Below are 20,721 nucleotides of genomic sequence, written 5' to 3'. Positions count from 1 at the left end.
CCCCCGGGTTAAACAAACAAAAAACAAGTAATGATAATGACTAATGCTGGGAATCCCCAAATCCCCAAATCACGTTGCGAAATACGTTGATACTATAGGGCGCTTGTGATATATAGAAAACGAATATCGCGATTACATGTCTTCGATGTTTACATGTACACTGATGACGCAATGTTATCCTGGGAATCCCCACTTTGTCACATGACGTGTTCATGCATGCACCCTTGCATGCACCATACGTGCGCATGCAGTAAACGCGATTGAGGCACATATCTTATCTGGTTGGATAAGTTTGGTTCACTTGTACTAGTGATCGTGAGAAGTTGTATAGTACAATGAGTCTCAGCTAGGGCTTCTCTGCAGACTTTGGAACCCGGCCTGACAGGTCCAGGTGTCAATTCGACTTTTCAAGCTCACTCCTAAGTAAAGGAGCTGACAAGAATATTCTTTTCTAGATTCTATTTCTACCTCACTGCTAAATTCCAGTGTATGCCTGCTTTGCTGGCTTGATGGACAGTACTAGTGACAGTGCAGTGACATCGAGTTGCTAAAGGCAAAGACAAAACATGGAGGACCAGGACCCCTTTGTCTTCAGAAGCACAAATGACTGCAGTTCCAATTAGCCCCAGCCCCAACTCTACCACGATGGCGTCAACTAAAAGTTGTCCAATCGTCGAGATAAAAACAATTACACACATATTTCGAGACCTTCTTTTACAGTATCTGGATCCCAAAAGTGTCTGTCCCCGATTGGATTTGGGTAAGTAAAACCACCTCTTTAGACTTTTTTGTAGTGATATCAATAATCAAAAGCTAAGAATTATAAGAATTGATTTCAATCAGATCAGAATGGCTTATGCCGAAAGGGTCGGTATAGCGTCCATTCGTCCAAAGCCCCTGCCAACTCCCCCCCCCCCCCCCCCCCCATCTGGTTGAGTGGAAAGGGTGCATTGGGAGTATCGCGTTGACTGGAACGCAACCATTCCTCCAAAGCCCCCCCCCCCCCCCCCCATCTGGTTGAGTGGAAAGGGTGCATTGGGAGTATCGCGTTGACTGGAACGCAACCATGCGTCCAAAGCCCCCCCCCCCCCCCCCCCCCCCCCCCCCCGTTTTTGCCAAAAGGGTGCGTTGACTAGTCTTCCACATCAGTTTGATTATAATATAATTTAAGGAATAGAAATTTAGGTTGTTTAAAGAAGAAGTTGAGTTCTGGTCATGCGATTGCATTGTGAAAGAAACGGTGTGGAACCGACCAGAAAAGGTTGATCATCTAGCATATAAAAATTTGTGTGTATTGCAAGGTTCTGGAATCATCAAAATGATAAGAAATTTGGCCAAGTCTTGGTAAAGTTACAAACACTTGCACAGAAAGATGTATATGGGACTACACGAACACGTGGCGTAAAAAGCCGGCCCCCCGATTTTTACGATGTTACATGCATATTTAGAATATAAAGGCATTTGAAAAGCCATGCTTTTCAGGGAACATGTCTTAACTGATCTTCTTCCACACTTGCATAATATTAAGAATGAGTAATGCTCACAAATTATTTTTCACCTCTTCCCAGAACTCAACCTTCTCTTTAAATACAAATAATACAAATAAAAACAGATTAAAAATTAAATAAAACTAGTTTTTACGTAGTCTTGCAGATCAGGCGTTTATAAGAATTAAATCAATAAATAAAAAGAAACAAGTTCAATCAAATAATTTAATTACTTTGATATTTAAAAATTTCAAATAAAGGTGTTTACCCGGTCTTGCATATCAGTTGTTTAATTATTAAACTAAAAAATGATATCTATTCCTTTCTATGTATGGAATTCAGAAAGCCCCTCCCCCCCCCCCCCCCCACCCCTTATCCCGAATGGGTGCATTAAGGCGGTAGGCCTACACCATTATCTATTTATTTATTTGTTATTTCTTTTGTAAAGACTGTTATGCATGACTAGTTTACATCAACAAATGAATTCTAAACATAGAAAGAAATGGATTTTATTTTCATTTAACATCTTTAAATATTTATTGAATTTATTAATTGATTTAATTCTTATAAACGCCTGATCTGCAAGACTACGTACAAACTAGTTTTATTTAATTTTAATCTTTCCATTTTGATTATTTCAATTTTAAACGACTACAATTTCTAGACCTTAAATTCTATTAACACGACTGATGTGGAAGCCTAGTCAGCGCACCCTTTCGAGAAAAGTTTTATTTAATTTTTAATGTGTTTTTTTTTTATTATTTGAATTTAAACGACTTACCGGTAATTTCTATTCCTTAAATTCTATTATAAATGACTGATGTGGAAGACCAGTCAAAGCACCCTTTCGGCACAACCGGGGGGCGTTATTTTTTTCTGCGGCACAGATTGGGGCTTTTTTTTTAAAGGGTCTTGATTTACAGACTAATAGTGGTCATGTGCGTACTAGTAGTAGAGGTCTGCTTTTAATAGTGTTACATGTAATCCACTACCGTATGGAGATAATTACATCAACAATTAAAATGAAATTGGAAATCTGAAGAGGAGGCAGCACGTCAATAAGGAGAACATCACAATAATTAGTCAATAAAACTTAACTAACTTAAACGAAGAGGAATATTATCTAAACACATAGTTCGCGATGGATATTCAAACTTCTTCGCAGCGCTATGCGCTAGCGAACGTGACTAGTCTCACGTACGTGCAGACACTATTCAGAAGGGAAAGAACGTACTTCCCATAAGCTCAACACACACCATGCCCCAATCTGTGCCACAGAAAACCGGGGGGGGGGGGGGGGGGGGGGGGCTTTGGACGAATGGTTCGTTCAACGCGATGCGACGCCACCCACCCTTTCGGCATAAGTCATGTGAACTGTAGGTTAATGTTCAGCAGCGATCTTTAGACTCTTATTTTGTCTTCCTTTTTTGTTTAAATGTACACTTAAGGTTCTCATTCTTCCTTGCTCTTTGATGCAAGCAAAAGGAGTAGACGAGAAGGAGTGGAAGAGCTGCTACAAGCACTTGGTCAAATGGAGGATGAGAGAGGAGTTGCTAAGAGATTCATGGATGCACTTGAGAGTTCAGGTGATTACAATAAATGTTGCTTTCTCAGTAATTGTACTAGCATTTTGTCAAATTTAATTTGTAGAACTCCTCGAGGGGGTTTTACCTTTTAACTTTATGATCTCACAAGAAAAAAACCACACTATCAAACAATAAGGTTGTACAATTAAATATCAGCAATTTTATATGGATATAATCACCACAAATAATCAAGGTTCATATAATCGTCTGACTTTAAGCACACACACACACAGTTGCGAGAATTGGATGCACTTTGCTTTGGCAATGCATCTATTTTTTTAAAAATGGGAAGGAACGACCCTGCAAAGCTTCCTGGAAATTGCCCTACATCGACGTCCTGGCCTGGCTTGTCTTTATCTTGAATTTCTTCATGAATTTAGGAATTTTACCCTTCTTAAGTCAGATTGAATTTTGTGTTCTCTTTGACCAATTTTGTCAACTGAAATCTAAGCTAGGTTTGCCACTCATTCCATTTTAATTGATATCAGTGCCATCAACAACTGAAGTCCCACAGCAAGACTCTGATGTCCACAGCTTTCACATGATCTACAGTCATACAAGGAACCATCTACCAGTAGTTTCTACACTGTACAACCTGCAGCCATGGACAGTACTGTAATATATTGTTATTTTGATGTGGAAAAAACGTGTCTTGAAAGTCAAGAGCATTCAGTGTGAAGGTGAATGTGAACAGTGGTTCCATGCCGAGTGTGATAACAGTCTATAGTGCCCTATGCACCAGCTCAATTTTGTGGATCTACTGTACAACATCTGTGGAGTACACAATATAAGCTCAGATCTATACCTTCCCAGTGCCTTCAATAGCAACCTCGGCAGCCAAAATCTGTTCAGCCATTTGAACCACACTGACATCGAAACCTGCAGTACAAATCCTGATAGCACATATGAAAGCGAAAGTGATGACTCACTATGCCTATGAATTCACCAAAGTTCTCCTCCTCACCCAGAACATTGAAAAAGAAACCCAACAAGTCAACAACCCAACAAAGCCAAAGGCAAAAGTCTTAACAATACTCAACGTAAACTGTTAGAGTATTCACGCCAAGAAGCAGTCTTTTGCAATTCTGATAATTCAACACAATCCAGAAGTAGTAATAGGGACTGAATCCTGGCTGACTGAAGACATACGCAATAGTGAAGTGTTCCCCACTGACCCCCTACAACATTGAAAGAAGGGATAGACCCAACGATCCCCACGGCAGTGTATTCCTTGCCATCAAGATGGATCTTTTGGTATCCAGAGAAATTGAACTAGAAACTGACTGCAAGCTCATTTGGTGCACATTTGGTGTGGGTTCCCCACAGCCAAAGCAACATCAAGAAGATTGAGCAGGTCCAGAGAAGCAGTGCCCGTTTTGTCATTAGTACCTATGATCGAAGATCTAGAGTAACGTCACTACTGAGAGACCTCCAATGGCATTCTGTAGAAAGAAGGCGCCAACAACAACGACTGTCGATGCTCTACAGGATCAGATATGACATGGTTGACATTAACTGAAACAACTTTTTAACAGAGTCATCACGCACCAGGGGGCACAGCTCTTGCTTTTGGACACCTTACTGCAGCAACCAGACTTTCCTCTCATCCTTCTTCCCTTGCACTAGTAGAGAGTGGAACAACCTCAAGAGGGACCCTGCAGACTTCCTGACTCTGGATGCCTTTAAAGGGACATTGAAGGAAGCGTCCAACTGATGGCAGTACATCGCTGTCCACGTTTTTAATAGCACATCACTGTATATATATTTTTGCACCTGGATTGATGCCTACACACATATTGGACATGGCACACACCACACTGCAGTGCGCAATCTTCGTTGCCTGAAGTAGCATTTAACGAGGAAGAAGAAGAAGAAGAAGATCAACATGCCAGGAGCCAGGACTCTCCATTTTCTGCCTCACAGAGCTTGAAAGGTCCTTGTTAAGATTACGCCCCACCCACTCTGTTGTAATAGACAGTGATTTCAACTTACAGGGATGGGATTGGAAAAATCAACAAGTCGGCAATTGCAGATATATCAATCTCCACCGCAGGCCGAGATCTCTCCTTGATGACCACTGTCTTACCCAAGCAGTATACTGAACCAACAAGTTACACTTGACGTACTCCTTGTCAGCAATCCAGCTGTAGTCAATGAGGTTACAGTTGTCCCAGGAGTGTCTGACCATGATTGCCCTCTCGTCAAGCTAGATGTCAGACCAACCAGGCGCACCAGATGCAGAGGAAAGTATTAACGGTACTCTATATACAGCAAAGCTCAGTGGGAGAAGTTTGCTGAGAGCATGGAAGCAGTCAGAGATGAGATAGAAGCTAAGCTACCATATATGCCTCTGTGAACAAAGTATGGCTCATCTTCGAGACTGGCACGTACCGAGAAGGGCATCAACGACTTCATTCCCCAAAAAGATGACTCACACAAAGCCAACTTACCATGGGTGACAAATAGCATCAGACGACTCAGAAACGCGACAGACTGAGTAACAAGTGCAAACACCACCAGAAGAGAGAGGGCCTCATTCCATGTGCTATGGAAGAGCAGCTTAAGCTTATTGGAACTATGTCGAAGGTCCAGGGAAGTACAACTGCATGAAGAGATTCTGGCAATTCATCAAGCATAACAGAACCGACAGTGCTGGAATTGCGGAACTCAAATCTGACGGCCTGCTAATCAGTGAACTAGCTTAGAAAGCTGATGCCCTGAATAGACAGTTCAAGAAGGTTTTCACACAGGAAATTCCAATCCCTCATCTGTTGCCAGATACTTTGGAACACAAATCAATGCCTGACAAAATAATAACTGTGAAGGGTATCGAGAGGGTGCTTGAGAAATTCAAACCACATAAAGTGCCAGGACCTGATGGGATCACCCCACGTATCCTAAAGCAGTTATCCAGAGTCATCACTCCCATCTCATGCAGCATCTACAGACTCTTGTATGACACTGGCGAGATACCAGATGACTGGCACAAAGCAAACGTGGTGTCTGTCTACAAGAAAGGCAACAGCACCGATCCAAGCAACTCTTGCCCAATCTCCCTCACATGCATCTGCTGCAAGATGTTGGAGCACACATCCTTGCAAGTAGCATCATGAGGCATCGGGATGAAAACGACATCCTCAACCCCCTCCAACATGGGTTCTGGCCAAAGAGATCCTGTGAGCAACAACTACTGGGATTCGTCAGTGACCTACACAAGAACATGTAGCTAGGACTGCAAACTGATGTCCTTGTCATGTACTTCAGCAAAGCCTTTAACAAGGTTGGTCACCAGAGTCTACTGCACAGTGCACAAGCTGGACTACTATGGAGTAAGAGGCAAAAGCAACAGGTGGATCATCAATTTTCTTCACCATCGAACCCAGCAAGTCGTTCTAGAAGCCCATGCATCACCTGAGGTTGACGTCAACTCAGGAATACCTCAAGGCTCTGTCCTGGGACCCTCTCTATTCCTGCACTACATCAACAACCTGCCAGATAAGCTCACCTCTCTGGTACATCTCTTTGCAGATGACGCCATCATCTACCTAGCAACCTAGACAAGACTCTCTTGAACTACAGGAGGACCTTAATAGACTTGCTGAATGGAGCTCAATACGGACAAGTGCAAGGCCATCACAGTGTCCAGAAAGAAGAGCCAGATACGACACCAGTACATCCTGAACAACACACCCCTTGAAGAATTTAGTCTCATCAACCAAGTACCTTGGCTTCACAATCACAACTGACTTGAAATGGGATAAAAAAATCACAAGTATATGCCAGAAAGCAAACACCCTCTCCTTCCTCCGACAAAATCTTCGGATCAACTCACCGGACCTGAAGAATACTGCCTACAAAAGCTCTATATAGTAAGACCACACATTGAGTACAGTAGGTATCACAGTGTGGGATCCCTCTGCAAACCACATCCATCAAAATATAGAAATGGTACAAAGATGGGTCGCTAGATTCACCCTAAATCGGTACCACAATACCTCTAGCCTGACTTCCACGCTCCAACTACTTGACTGGACCACACACAAGCAACTGTCACAAGATCCACCAGGACTGCCCAAGCAGATAGCTACCAATTCCCCTGTTCAAGATCTGAGCAACATAAGCAGTCCTTCTTTCCCAGGACTGTGAGGAGTCTGGAGTTGGAACAATGACAGGAGGCCGCAACTAATTAACCATGTTAATAGCATCGCACCATGCACCTGGCTCTCGTAAGCACACCACACACACTCATCAGTCTGCAAGAATTTTCAACTGTGAAGGAGGTAGACTTAACCCAAAGAAGAAGAAGAACACAAAGTACAAATGTCAAAGGGACCGGACAAAACTCTCCAAGATGTCAAAAATCAACATAAAAATTACAGTGATCACTGGATTAAAACGGGAGCAAATAATCTCCTGTAAATTACGAAAACAAACAATAATAAACAGTAATAAACAGTAGTACAAAACTCACGATCAAAAGAATAAACAAATATACTATCACACAACAATAAACAATCATCAAAAAACGAACACAAGAAGGATCATCAAATATGATCAAAGAGTTAACACAACACAACGGATCATGGCGATTGAAGAGAGACAGATGCGATCGAGACAAAAATAACGAGTCGATCGATACGGGATAAAAGTTTTCAAAACAATAATGCAGAGTGAGAAAAACCATAGGTATTCGCACTGCACAGAGTCAAGAAAAATGGTGATATTACATCTAAAAAAAGAGTCAAAAACTAAATCTCGCGAAATGCAAGTCCCCTGCCAGAGGTGCGTGGAACAAATCCTTTGAGTCCTCCCAACAGTGGAGAATAGTTTTGTATGAATGCATATTTAAGTTTTACCTTCAGGTTTTTTCGTTTTTTTGAGGCCGCCATCCTTGTCAAGCTTTGCTTATGATTGCGGTCTACTGCACTTTTCCAACAGAATAGTTCGAATAATACTTTAAATTTATGATAATATGTTATGGAAATAATAAGTTTTGTTATTATATGTACATATATTATGTAAAAAAAACATTTTGACATGAAGAAATTATTGTTTGTTTATGTTGTATTCTACCTTCGTTTATACCTTTGTTGTATTATACCTTACATTTATATGTTCTTTGTAAATATTTATATTTATATTGTATTTGGAAAAAAATGCAGAAATAAAATAAAATAAAATAAAAATAAAATATGCATTTCCAGATTCATGGTATATTCCTAAGGCGAGGCGTCAAAAATAAATATACCAGCCAGCGGCAGCTAACTGCACTTGTGCGTCCTGGCTGCATTTTTTAAATTAGCTCAGCCAGCTACCGCTGGCGGTAGGCAATGGCATTCAAAAGCATGCGCCGGCTGCCGCCTTTCGAATGGAAACCGAGCCTCAGATCCCAGCCTGGCGCAAGCCGGCTGGGCTAATAGGTGAAAAATAATTGCCCCATGCAGCCAGGCTTCGGCCGTAATTGCAGCCTTGATGCGCCAATACGTGAGGCGGCAGCCTGCTGGTATCGATATTTTTGACGCCTCGCCTAATTATCTTTGTATACAAATTTACAAGTACATGTATAAATGAATTTTAGCCACTGATCGACTTACTGACCAGATTTTTGCTACATTGACATTTTTCTTGGGCTTAATTTCATTAGAGTTATAGGGTATGAGTTAGGGTTGCACTTGGGCCTTAGCTAGCGCCTTGTGTTAGGTACATGTAGGTATAGGGTTATATAGTGTATAGGCCAGATTAAAAATTAATAATTTTGAGGAATAATGTATGTCACCAGAGCGTGTGTTGTAGAATTGTGTAATGTTCCATTCAGACATCGATTCCAGTTTGGGAAGATGCACTTTCCAAGATTCTCTAAACTTATCCAAATTTTCATTCTTTACACCAGGAAATAAGTTTCTGCATGATGTGATCATCGGGAAAGAAAAACTGGATGAAAGCTGGGAACTAAAAAATCTCCTTCTGGGCACCGAAGTAGATTTAATGAAGGTCCCGCCGCTCGAGCTCTTGCCCCATTTAAATTGCTTTGAAAACTTGACAAAGAGGCTGTCAGGGCAACTGAAAGAAACTACGGACCGCAAGTTGCCTGTAGTGAGTTGTTCTTGCGTCTTAGAGCCAAACAACCAACAGTTATTCAAGAGGTGATCAACGGACTCCGAGCAATTACTGGATTCCAATTGTTAGCCCAGAGTTTGGAGGATGCATACAACGGTTGGCATGGAGGTAATAATAATGATAATTAAAATAATGACATTGTTAAAAGAAATAATGATGATAAGAATAAGAATAATCATAACAATATTATTAATAATAATAAAGACAATGGTTTGATGATGGTGGTAAAAATCAAAATAATAGTAATTATAATAACTGTGATAATAATGATAATAATAATGATAATGCTGTAGGTGTCGAGAGCAATGGAAACCCAGATGGTCATGATGATGATGATAATAATGGAGGACCAAAGCAAGACCCTCATGACAAGAAGAAACGGGATGATGATGACGGCAAACCAGGTCCTGATGATGACAAGCCTGACAATGGAGATAAACCCGATACCAGCGATGCTACTGGTGTGTGGTGAAGGGATGTCTGGTGAGCACCCAGGAAGGTCTGGTGATGATGCAGATTCTGATGGTGGCAACATCCCTCAGATGCTACAGTACCTGAAACTACCAGATACACCTAAAACTACCAGTTCATCCATAAGCAGTGATGCAGGTAATATTGCTTTGTGCTAGTGTTGGTAATTTTTACACCATTTAAGGCATTGTTCAAACTAAACTTTTTATGTTTCAGAGCTGAAATTTGTCAAATGATGTCAAATGATTGTGATATATCCACAAAACTGCATTTTTTGTATTTTCTGCAGTGTTATAACTATGAATATTACAGACTCCTCATTTTTCCATTTGCAACTGTTGCTAATTGTAAAAATATCATTCTGCATTTAGGAATAAATTTGGTAAAAATAATTCATAATAATTATCAGTGACTATAAGAGCAACCAAAACGGTTACACTAAAATGTATAATTTCATGACAATTCAAATACAATTTTGTTTATTTAAGTTAACCTTTCATTTACAGAGACCAAAAACACAGGGACATGTAACGAAGCTAGTCCATTGAGTACCCCTATGACTATAGAGCGCCTAAACCTTCATGACTACCAGGAGGAACTAGCAAAGCACTCCCTCGCTGGCAAGAACTCAGTCATCGTAGCACCAACAGGATCTGGAAAGACTCGGGTGGCCATAGCCATCGCAATAAATGCCTTGAAAGAGCAGAGAGGAGCCTGCAAGACACACAAAAAAGTTGTCTTTGTTGTGAATAAGGTGGGCAGAGGCCCTTCTGTTAATTAGCAAAATGGGTAACATTTTGCCTAATCAAGGCAGTAGAGAAGCAGTAGAGACACTAAACTTACTTCATGTTCCTATGGTTATGTCTCTATGCCATAAAGTTTCCACAATTATGCATTTTTTGTTTTGGACACATCTTTTCATGCCACTTCATCTCACTATGCTACCCACCTTTTTCTGTGACACCAACATTTTGAACAAATGTCATAATTGAACTATCAGGTGTTATAGGTATTATGTCCCATTTGCAGGCCAAAAAAATGAAAAGGTTAAATTCCAACGGCATTTGTCTTCAAGTTGGAAAATAACGACTATTAGTTTTCAAATCGACTTAGGAGCTATAGAGCCAATAAGTAATAGTCTTGATTTTCAGACCATTGTACCGAATGGTCTTACGTTTTATGCTGCACAAAGGTTCAATCAGTTTAATTTTGACCATCACAAGAAGTGGGTTATTGATGTAGACAAATGCTCATGTACCCTTTACAGCTCATGTTATGTATGTTATTACCAAAGAAGAAAAAAAGCCAGTCAGTCACTCAATAGTGTCTGACAGTGAAGTCTATTAAGTAAACAGGTTTCCTTGCATAAGTTGAATATTAGGACACTGCTAACGTTTAAATTTCACAGATAGGATATACATGACATATTCATAATTCCTGCAAAGTTCAACAGAATTTGAGGTTGGCTGCAAAAGGGACATAGTACCTTTAAAGGAAGCCTCACCCCAAAGAATATCCCATAGGAAAGAAAGGGGCCTGCCGCATACTTCTGCCGCAGACAGTCATCTTTTTCACATGAAAATTAGTTTTGCTGCAGGCTTGCCCCACCATTGCCGCGTACTCTTCATCATGGATATTCATAAAAAAGGCTCTGACAAAGAGTCTGCGGCAGATCTGCCACAGACTCTTTATCATGAATATTCATAGAAAAGGCTATGACAAAGTGTCTGCGGGATCTGCCGCAGACTCTTCATCATGAATATTCATATCGCATATGAACCTGCTGCATACTTTCCGCAGATTCTTTCATATCCAATGGGCATATCCACCTCAGTAGATGTGGCAATTAAGTATGCAGTCTTGCAGGAGTGCTGCTGGAGATCCATGCATTGCATCATTACATTCTAGCACCTTGAAGTAGAAACAGCTAGAACAGGCAGAATTGCTTCAAAAATGCTACAAATGTGGGTTTAACACAATGCAAATGTAGAGTTAGAGGTATAAATATAATAGCTGTATACATATAGTCCAGAGTAGAGTCGCAGATCCATATGCTACTGTGCACACAGTATTTCAAATAGCATGATTATCCAATTTTATAGATGATCTCAAATCCCATATCTATTTCAAAGGAGTTACATTGCGATATTTAATCATGACTATAAGACCCCATATTACCTAGATAAGGGTTGCGAACACCAAAACAATCGGTGAGACATTTAATCCATTGGCAATGGCCTAGGAACCAGTTGAATCTTGTTTTGAGTGAATGAGAACGAGAGAAAAATTCAGTAGTCAATGGGCAAGTCAGATGACACCATTAGACCACCAACAACAAAACAATCCATCCTGCATTTAGTTATTTCATGCCTCTAGGTTTTGCTAGCGTCATCTAATCAATGTATTTTGTGATCCATCCTTCTGATTATTTAAGGTTGCCCTGGTAGAGCAGCAGAAAAATGCATTCCAGGAGTTCATCCCTGACGTTGTAGGAATCAGCGGAGACATGTCATCCCAGATGCCGTTGGTTTATTATCTACAGCAGGCTAATGTCATCGTTCTGACTGCACAGATACTTCTCAATGCTCTTAAGGATGATGAGAGTTTCTCCCTCTCCTTGCTACGTCTCATCATTCTAGATGAATGCCACAACACTCAGGTGAGCAAACTACAGTATATCTTAATATAGTCCCTGTATAGGAGGATACTTTTACCCTCTTCATGTTTTGAATTGAATTGAATTTTGAATTGAATTGAATTTATTTATTCACCACCATTGAAAACATTGAAACAAAAGATAAATGTACAATGACAATGTCAATATAACATAAATGCATGACATGAATTATAAAAATACATGTTCTACAGCGATATACATGTACATTATGGCAAATATAAAGTAAACTTTGCTTCAAGAGTAAAACAATAAATGACTATTTACAATGAGTTTGTGATCGATGCTAAAATGGAGTAAAAAATACCACATGTGCTAGTCGAGTCTAACTCTCGTTATCTAAAGCCTAAAATAAAGTTAATTGGAAAATACATGATGGGTTTCCAAATCTTGTGTATAATATTAAAATGAGACTGGTTACTATATACAACCATACAGTACAAGGTTATGATTCGTGGTTTTCACTTAAAGATACTATGTCCCATTTGCTGGCCCAAAAAATGAAAAGGTGAAATTCCAACGGCATTTGAAAGATACTAATTTAGAACTTCCCTAAAAAAGGTGGGGCTTGAAAATGTCTTCAAGTGGGAAAGTAATGACTATTAGTTGTCAAATCGACTTAGGAGCTATAGAGCCAATAAGTAATAGTCTTTATTTTCAGACCATTGTACTGAATGGTCATACGTTTTATGCTGCGCAAAGATTCAATCAGTATTAATTTTGGCCATCACAAGAAGTGGTTATTGATGTAGACAAATGCTCATGTACCCTTTACAGCTCATTTTATGTATGTTATTATCAAAGAAGAAAAAAGCCAGTCAGTCACTCAATAGTGTCTGACAGTGAAGTCTAGCAAGTATACAGGTTTCCTTGCATAATTTGAATATTAGGACACTACTAACATTTGAATTTCACAGATAGGACATACATGACATATTCATAATTCCTGCAAAGTTCTACAGAATTTGAGGTTGGCTGCAAAAGGGACATAGTACCTTTAAGAGTAATTTTGTAAGTTTTTTTACGAAAAGAGGTTCTTGATCTCTCAATTCTTAGATCAGTAGGAAGCATATTCCAAAAATTACTTCCAACAGACGAAACAGAAAACTTTACTTGGTCTGTTTTGAATAAAGGAAGACGTAATTGTCGACCCGTTTTTTGTCTTGTGGAATATTCATGTTGTATCATACTACAATAATGTTTTAAGGAATGAGGTAATTGTTCATTAATCAAATCAAACACAAAAGTACAAATAGATAATTTATGCAATTTAAAAACATTCAACAATTTGAGGTCATGAAACAGTGCATTAGTATGAGAACGATGTGGCTTGAAAGTTATAGCACGTACAGCCATCTTTTGAGTATATAATATACAATTCAAGTCTGATTTATAAGTATACTACCCCAAACCCTGATGCCATATGTAATATGTGGCTGTATCAGAGCTTTATACAACAGTATCAATATATGTTTAGGGACAAAGTGCCGTAATTTAAAGAGGATACCGAACTTTCTCTGTATACAGTCATTAACAGATTTCATATGTGAATTCCATGTTAAATGTCTGTCAATGGTAATGCCAACAAATGTCGCTTCCTCCACTTCTCTTAATTCTGCCCCAGGTATTTTTAATCTCCCTTTAAGCACAGCCTTTCTTCTACGACTAATGAAATTGGTTTTTGACGCATTGATAGTAAGCTTATTTGCCGTGCACCAATTCTGTTTTGATTTTAAATTTTCATTTACTTCACACTCATCTATTTGATCTACACCTTTGGGAAAAGTATGAAAAATATTAGAATCATCTACAAATAGTCTGACATTGAAATAATTTGTCACAGTTGGCAAGTCATTTATATAGATTAAAAACAGAGTCGGTCCTAAGACAGAACCTTGTGGTACACCGCATTTCATATATCTACTTTCTGATGATGACTCTTTGTATTTCACAAACTGCATTCTGTTACTAAGATAGCTTTCGAGCCATTTCAGTGCATGTCCTCGGATGCCATAATGTGATAGCTTTTTAAATAATATGTTATGGTTTATTGTGTCAAAAACCTTTTGAAAGTCAAGAAACACACCAAGCGTAACACATCCTTCGTCTATACTTTTCAATACCGTATTCATAAGATTAATTAATGATAATTTAGTACTATACTTTTTCCTAAATCCTTACTGATGGTGATAAAATGTCATGCGTTTCTAGAAAACTGGTCAATCGAACATTAACTATTTTTTCTAATACTTTACCCAAAATTGGTAAGACAGAAATGGGTCTATAATTCCCTGTTTCATGTTTATTACCTTTCTTAAACAGTGGACTGACTTTAGCAATTTTCATTTGATCAGGGAAATTTCCTGTTTCCAATGAAAGATTGAAGATATGTGTTAATGGTTCAGCCAAAATAGATGCACCATCCTTAATCAGGCGTACTGGAATGTTGTCGTAACCACAAGCTTTCCTCTGTCTAGAGCCAGCATGTGGTCATGAACTTCCTTCATTGTGACCGGTTTCCAAAAAAGGGATAGCTCAACACTATTATTCAAATAATCTTCAAATAATGTGGGTACATTTGGTATTGCTGATGCTAGATTCGGACCGATGTCAGTGACGGATCCAGGGGGGGCACAGGGGGCACATGCCCCCCCGGCTAAAAAAAAAGAAAAGGAGAAAAAGGGGAAAGAAAAAGGAGAGGAAAAAGAAAAAAAGGGAAGAGAGAAAGAAGAAGAAAAGAGGGAGGAAAGAAAAGAGGAGAGGAGAAAAAGGAGGGAAAGGGAAAGAGAGAGGAGAGAAAAGGCGGAAAAAGAAGAAAGGCGGAAAGACGGAGGAGAGAAAAGGGGGAAAGGAGAATAATGAGAAGGGAAAAGAAAGAAAGGGGTATGATATTATAAGAAGGTGTTTTTTTTTTAACCGGGTAAGTGGGGGGGGGGCATGCAATTTTAAGTCGAACATGACTAATACCAAAGATTTTTATCTCCTTTATAACTTATAACTTATAACCTATAACTTAGTCTTGAATTAATTTTCCGATATACCTATTCTAAGTGCTCTTTCAGCATGCAGATTGTTCCCGCCATTAATCCTGCCATAGTTGCTGGTTTCATTGTCATATTATTTCTGTCATCCCTGTGGCCGCGAAGTTTCTATCCGTTTCGAAAGCACTTTTTTCCATCGCCTACAAAGATCCCAGTGGCGGATCGGTGGGGGTGGGGGAGGGGTTAGAGGGTTTAACCCCCCCCCCCCCCCCTTGGGCTGCCAAGTGAAAATGTGATGTGAATAGAAAAACTCCATCATGTGTCCAGACCCACATGGTATCCGTATCGTCATTGGGTCAAACCCCCCTTAAACTGTTACTAGATTTAAAAGACGTTATCGTGCACTGCTTTTTATGGTCTCCATTGTGTTAGTAGATGCCAGGAAAACATCACTTACGGGGGTTCAAAATAGCAACAACAAAATTGCCTCGCCGCTACACGGCTCGGACTTTGAGGCTCGTGGACGATGCTCCGCATCGTCATGGGTCGAACCCCCCTCAAACTGTTACTTGATTTAAAAAGACGTTATCATGAAATGCTGTTTATGGTCTCCATTGTGTTAGTAGATGCCAGGAAAATATCACTTACGGGGGTTCAAAATAGCCCCCCCAAAATCGCCTCGCCGCTACGCGGCTCAGACTTCGCGGCTCGTGGACGATCCCGCATCGTCATGGGTCGAAACCCCCTTAAACTGTTACTTGATTTAAAAAGACGTTATCATGAAATGCTGTTTATGGTCTCCATTGTGTTAGTAGATGCCAGAAAAATATCACTTACGGGGGTTCAAAATAGCCCCCCAAAAATCGCCATTGGGTGAGACATTATAAAGTACAATATTGTTTCACTTGTGTGACATGTAAACAAAATTCTATGTGTTCGACATATTATGAAGCCCATGTGAACAGATTTTGCAAACAGTAACCTTTTTACAATGGATTTTTATAATGTTCTAATTGATGTTTTTCTCACTTTTTATGAACAGAAAGAAAATTCTTACAACACCATTATGGCCTATTATAGAGATGAGAAGAAAGAAAATCAAGCAACTTTGCCACAAGTAAGAATGAGCTTCTCAGCGACCTTCTTTTCATAGCTGAAAAAATATAAAAATTCAGTTTTGAAAAAGCTCTGGATTATTCATATTTTCAGTCTATGCTTCCCCATCATGTTGCTAGTCAAATAGATAGCCTTAAATCTTTGCCTCTTTCCTTTTCTTCTTTCCTGCCTCTCCTCCTTCCTATCTCCCTCCTCTCCTCTCTCTCTATACTATCTTCCCCCTTTTCTATCTCCCTCCCTTCCTCTCCCCTCTCCCCCTCCCACTCTCCAGCCCTGATTTTTCCTGATTTTACCCTGATTTTCCAGATTTTCCCCTACTTTTCCTATTTTTTCCAAATTTTCTTACACAAAAGGGGGGGGGATGTTGTTAGATGCCATTTCTTTTTCCCTGAATCCTTTTTTTTTTTTCATGCTACGTTTACACTATGTTCCCGGCGGCCACGGCAGCCCCGTTTGCATGAAACGTGCGCCGTGGGATTTAGGCCAATTTTTACCCCTGTATTCAAGTTTTGTTAGGTCTTGCCAAGTTTTCTCACGGTCTATCACGGTATCCGTGACGGGCCGTGGGGGGAAGGGGATGCTGAGTGCCGGAGACTCCAATGCGCAATAGGGTTCGGCCCGCGTTCTACCACGGATGCGAGAACTTTGCCTCTCGGCCCGTCACGTTTTGATGGGTCCCTCACGTTCTGATCAAGGCCGACACGTTTTTCACGTTCTGTCAAGGCTTTCTATGGATACAACGTGGACGCGGGCAGCTTTGGAGCACATTTGTGCCCATGGCATAAAAAGAGTGCCTCCCAATCTTCCCTGCAGTGAGGGGTTTTCATGGACCAGTGTATCTGAGATTGTATTATAAAAAACTATGATTTTAGAAGAGTACGAATTTATAATAGGCGTAAATATTCTAAAAAAATAATGAAACGCCGATAATACCAAACTACAACAACAACAACAAAAGCAATCATTGTATCCTGAGATTTCAACTAGACAACATCATGAATGCCCAAGAAAAAGAAGATTTATTGTTTGCATGTTTGCTGGGTGCATACACCCAGTTTTTGCGTCAGCAAGAAGAAAGTCTGCAGTAGTTGCAGAGAGGGAAGGCCAGAGTGAAGCACGCCGTGTCAGACCGTAGTAAAACGCAACGCGCTGTAGCACGCCGGGCCATAAACCATCACACGTTGAGACGCGCCGTGATTGAATGCGACAAAACAGCTACCATACACCCTATCTTGCCGTGAGAACCGTCACAAAACGTGACAAAACTTGAAAGAACCGTGAGATGCCGGGGAATACACAGGCTTCCCGTCCCACTACGGACCGCCTCCAAGTTTTGTTACTGCCTATTACGTACTGTCACGCTTTGTTGCGTTCACCCCGTGTTACTACAGCCTACTAGGTTTCTCATTGCACAGTGACTGCGGTGGCAATTTTTTTGACAGTTTAAAAATCTGGCCCGGCAATCACGGCCAGTCACGTTTGCCAATACGGTCCCCCGCGTTGTCTTACTTCTATCCCGTTTCGTCCATTGTGGCCTGAAACGAGGTTGCCGTGGCCGCCGGGAACATAGTGTAAACGTAGCATTACTCAAGGGGCGGGCGGTTGAGGTGGTTGTGCTCACTTTCACCCTGCTCTCACTCACCTGCTCTCACTCACCCTCTCTCGTTGTCTTTCACCCACCTAGGTTGTTGGTCTGACTGCCTCTCTAGGTGTCCAGAAGGCTGCAAAGCAGTCAGATGCTGTGGATCATGTTCTCAAACTATGTGCTAATCTAGATGCTGAGGAGGTATCAAAAGTTGTCAAATATAAAGAGAGTCTAAAGAGTATGAACCATACCCCAACAGAAGGTGAGCAAAAGTTACTCTTGTGACTTTGGTTTTGTTTTTTTGTTTTTTATTCATTCAATTTGTTTTTATCAGTTTTATTTTGTGATTTGCTTACATGTAATTTAGGTTGTTGTTTTTTTCTTGCTGGGGACTATTAGAAATGCATGCACCAAAATTGAAAGGTATAATGCAACAGGTTAAGTCTTTTGCAATATTATTCATATCTCTTTAATAATACAATGTAGGCATAAATAAACAATAAACAAACAACATTATGCAGAAAGTAGAAAAATAATACAGATGAAAAAGATGCAGACACTGTGAGGGAGTAGCACAGGTCATTGACCTGTCAAGGATATTCAATTCAATTCAGAAATTTATCTTAGACTCAGCTGCACAAGGCAGAGGTCCATAAAACACAAAGATATACAGTGCGTCCCAGAAAAAAAGAAACCCAGAATTATCGATGTTTTATCATAACTTAGTCATAATTATAATTGATAAATGACACATATTTAGAAAGCTTAGATCGTCTTCTTTCATTAAAGCAACTCATATGATGCATATTTCACGCATGAGTGATTAAAATCAATTTGAAGGAAACCAATAAGCCATTTTGCGGACGGTATCTGAATTTCAAAGAGAAAATCACATTTCTAGAAAGTTAAGCTTCTGCCCTTTCATATGACACCTCAATCATGAGAAATGAGCCAAGAATAACAAAGTTCCGTTTGTTTAAAGTAGTACTGGCTCAGTCAGTAGAGCGTCTGCCTCACAACCGGGAGGTCGTGGGTTCGAACCCCGACCGCGTCATACCAAAAGACGTTAAAAGATGGGAGTTGTTCCTACCTTGTTTGGCGTTCAACAATAAGGGATAGAGCAACGTTTTTTGTTAACTTGAAAATGGCTCAATCAAATGCCTTGAAATTTGATATATGGACAAAACACAGTAAGGTTTTCAACCTTGACTGATGACGTCATCTAGGCGCCATTGTGTACAAATTAACTCATGATCATATCTTCCTAACCAAAAGTCACTTTTCATTCATATTTATCATGATCAAGGTCAATATCAATGCGGTTAATTTCAAGTAAAAAAATTGCGCGCATACGCGAACGGCCGTGCGCAAAATTTCAAAATGCTCAAAATCATCTCAAATTTATTTTGCATACGTTTTTGGCCATTTTAAGCATTTCATAAAAAATCATGTGTTTTCGCGCGTAACACCATTACATAACATAGAACTGCCTTCTTTTGTTTTTTCTCATGATTTTTGCCATATATTTTCGAACAATTTGATACCATGTTTATCTCTTTATGACCATTAATAACAATATGAGCACCCATTCAAGATAAATGTCAGTGTGCGCGAGCTCTTGTAATACATAGCATATATTTCCGCAGAGACTCTGCACCAGGCAGGGAAGCTTGAAGTAATACCTCCTCACAAAAACTCCTTCAGGCCACACATCTGGGTCGTACAGGTCCTCAACATTTTTGCAGACAGCTGAGATGTGAAAGGACCCAGATCTGGATCTCTCTGCATCAATTTTGCGGAAGTGACAGTGTCATTCATTTTCACCTTGAGAAAATCCCAAGCGTGTCATCCAGCTCTGGATCAAATCTTGGGGGGAATATGTTTACAAGCTTTGTCTGGACAGCTTGAATCCGTCCTGTGCTGGCTTTCCCCACAGTACCAGGCTTCCTCTTTTGGTTGCCTCGGCCTCGGAGTATGGAGCACTGGCGTTGGCCTAGAAGGATCACCTCCTACGGAGGGAGTCTTCATCTTGCCGCCTCGTCGCACCACCTGACTCCAGGGCGTCTGATTAGGACTGTTAATACTTCCCGTATTTAATTCCCCTGTTAATACTTCCCGTATTAACATTTATCATAAATCAAAAGTTATAATATACGTGAATGTAAGAAACAAAATTATAAAAACAATAAAGAAGAAACAAATTTAAAAAACGTGTAAATAATAAAATCAGCAGTTGAGAGCTTCAAGAGCTTTACATTGTAACTCATTCATGCCCAAAACATATCAGGACTAGGACCATGGATAATGCTTGTTATGACAATTTATTCAAATTCATGGTTTAAGTCTAATTGCAATTCTGTGCAGATATAATATGCCTGACATTCATTTTATTCAGGAGTTTTTTATGGAAAGAGGATAGGTTAGGAGATAGACATATGTACTGATGTAGAGAGGACATTAATATTTTATCATATAAGAAGCAGTATGAGTATGTGTATTCATCTTTTTTCCTGCAACCGTCTATAGAAACATTTGGAGTGAGAGGGAGGATGATCGCGACCCTTTCAAGATCGCACTAGGCAAAGTAATGCATCAGATTGAGCTGGCTATCTTCTCAACGCCTGGTAAGATGTTACTGGAGAGAAAAATCAATAAGAAAGAATTATACATGGATATAATGAAATATAATCAAATACAGTTTTTA

General features: G+C 39.9%; 1 protein-coding gene across 1 annotated transcript; it reads left to right on the top strand.

Annotated features, from left to right (window-relative positions):
* The first annotated feature begins 296 nt into the window (after positions 1-296).
* LOC100892710 (interferon-induced helicase C domain-containing protein 1) lies at positions 297-16,469 on the top strand. The gene is made up of 6 exons (XM_030986392.1): positions 297-760; positions 2,936-3,073; positions 9,484-9,799; positions 10,168-10,415; positions 12,096-12,320; positions 16,359-16,469. The coding sequence occupies exons 2-6, from the start codon at positions 2,960-2,962 to the stop codon at positions 16,467-16,469; spliced, it is 1,014 nt and encodes a 337-aa protein (XP_030842252.1). The 5' UTR covers positions 297-760; positions 2,936-2,959.
* Positions 16,470-20,721: the final 4,252 nt, after the last annotated feature.

This window comes from Strongylocentrotus purpuratus, unplaced genomic scaffold (assembly GCF_000002235.5).
Source record: "Strongylocentrotus purpuratus isolate Spur 01 unplaced genomic scaffold, Spur_5.0 spur5_scaffold_15, whole genome shotgun sequence".
NCBI lineage: Eukaryota > Metazoa > Echinodermata > Echinoidea > Camarodonta > Strongylocentrotidae > Strongylocentrotus > Strongylocentrotus purpuratus.
This window is presented reverse-complemented; position numbering and strand designations above follow the sequence as displayed.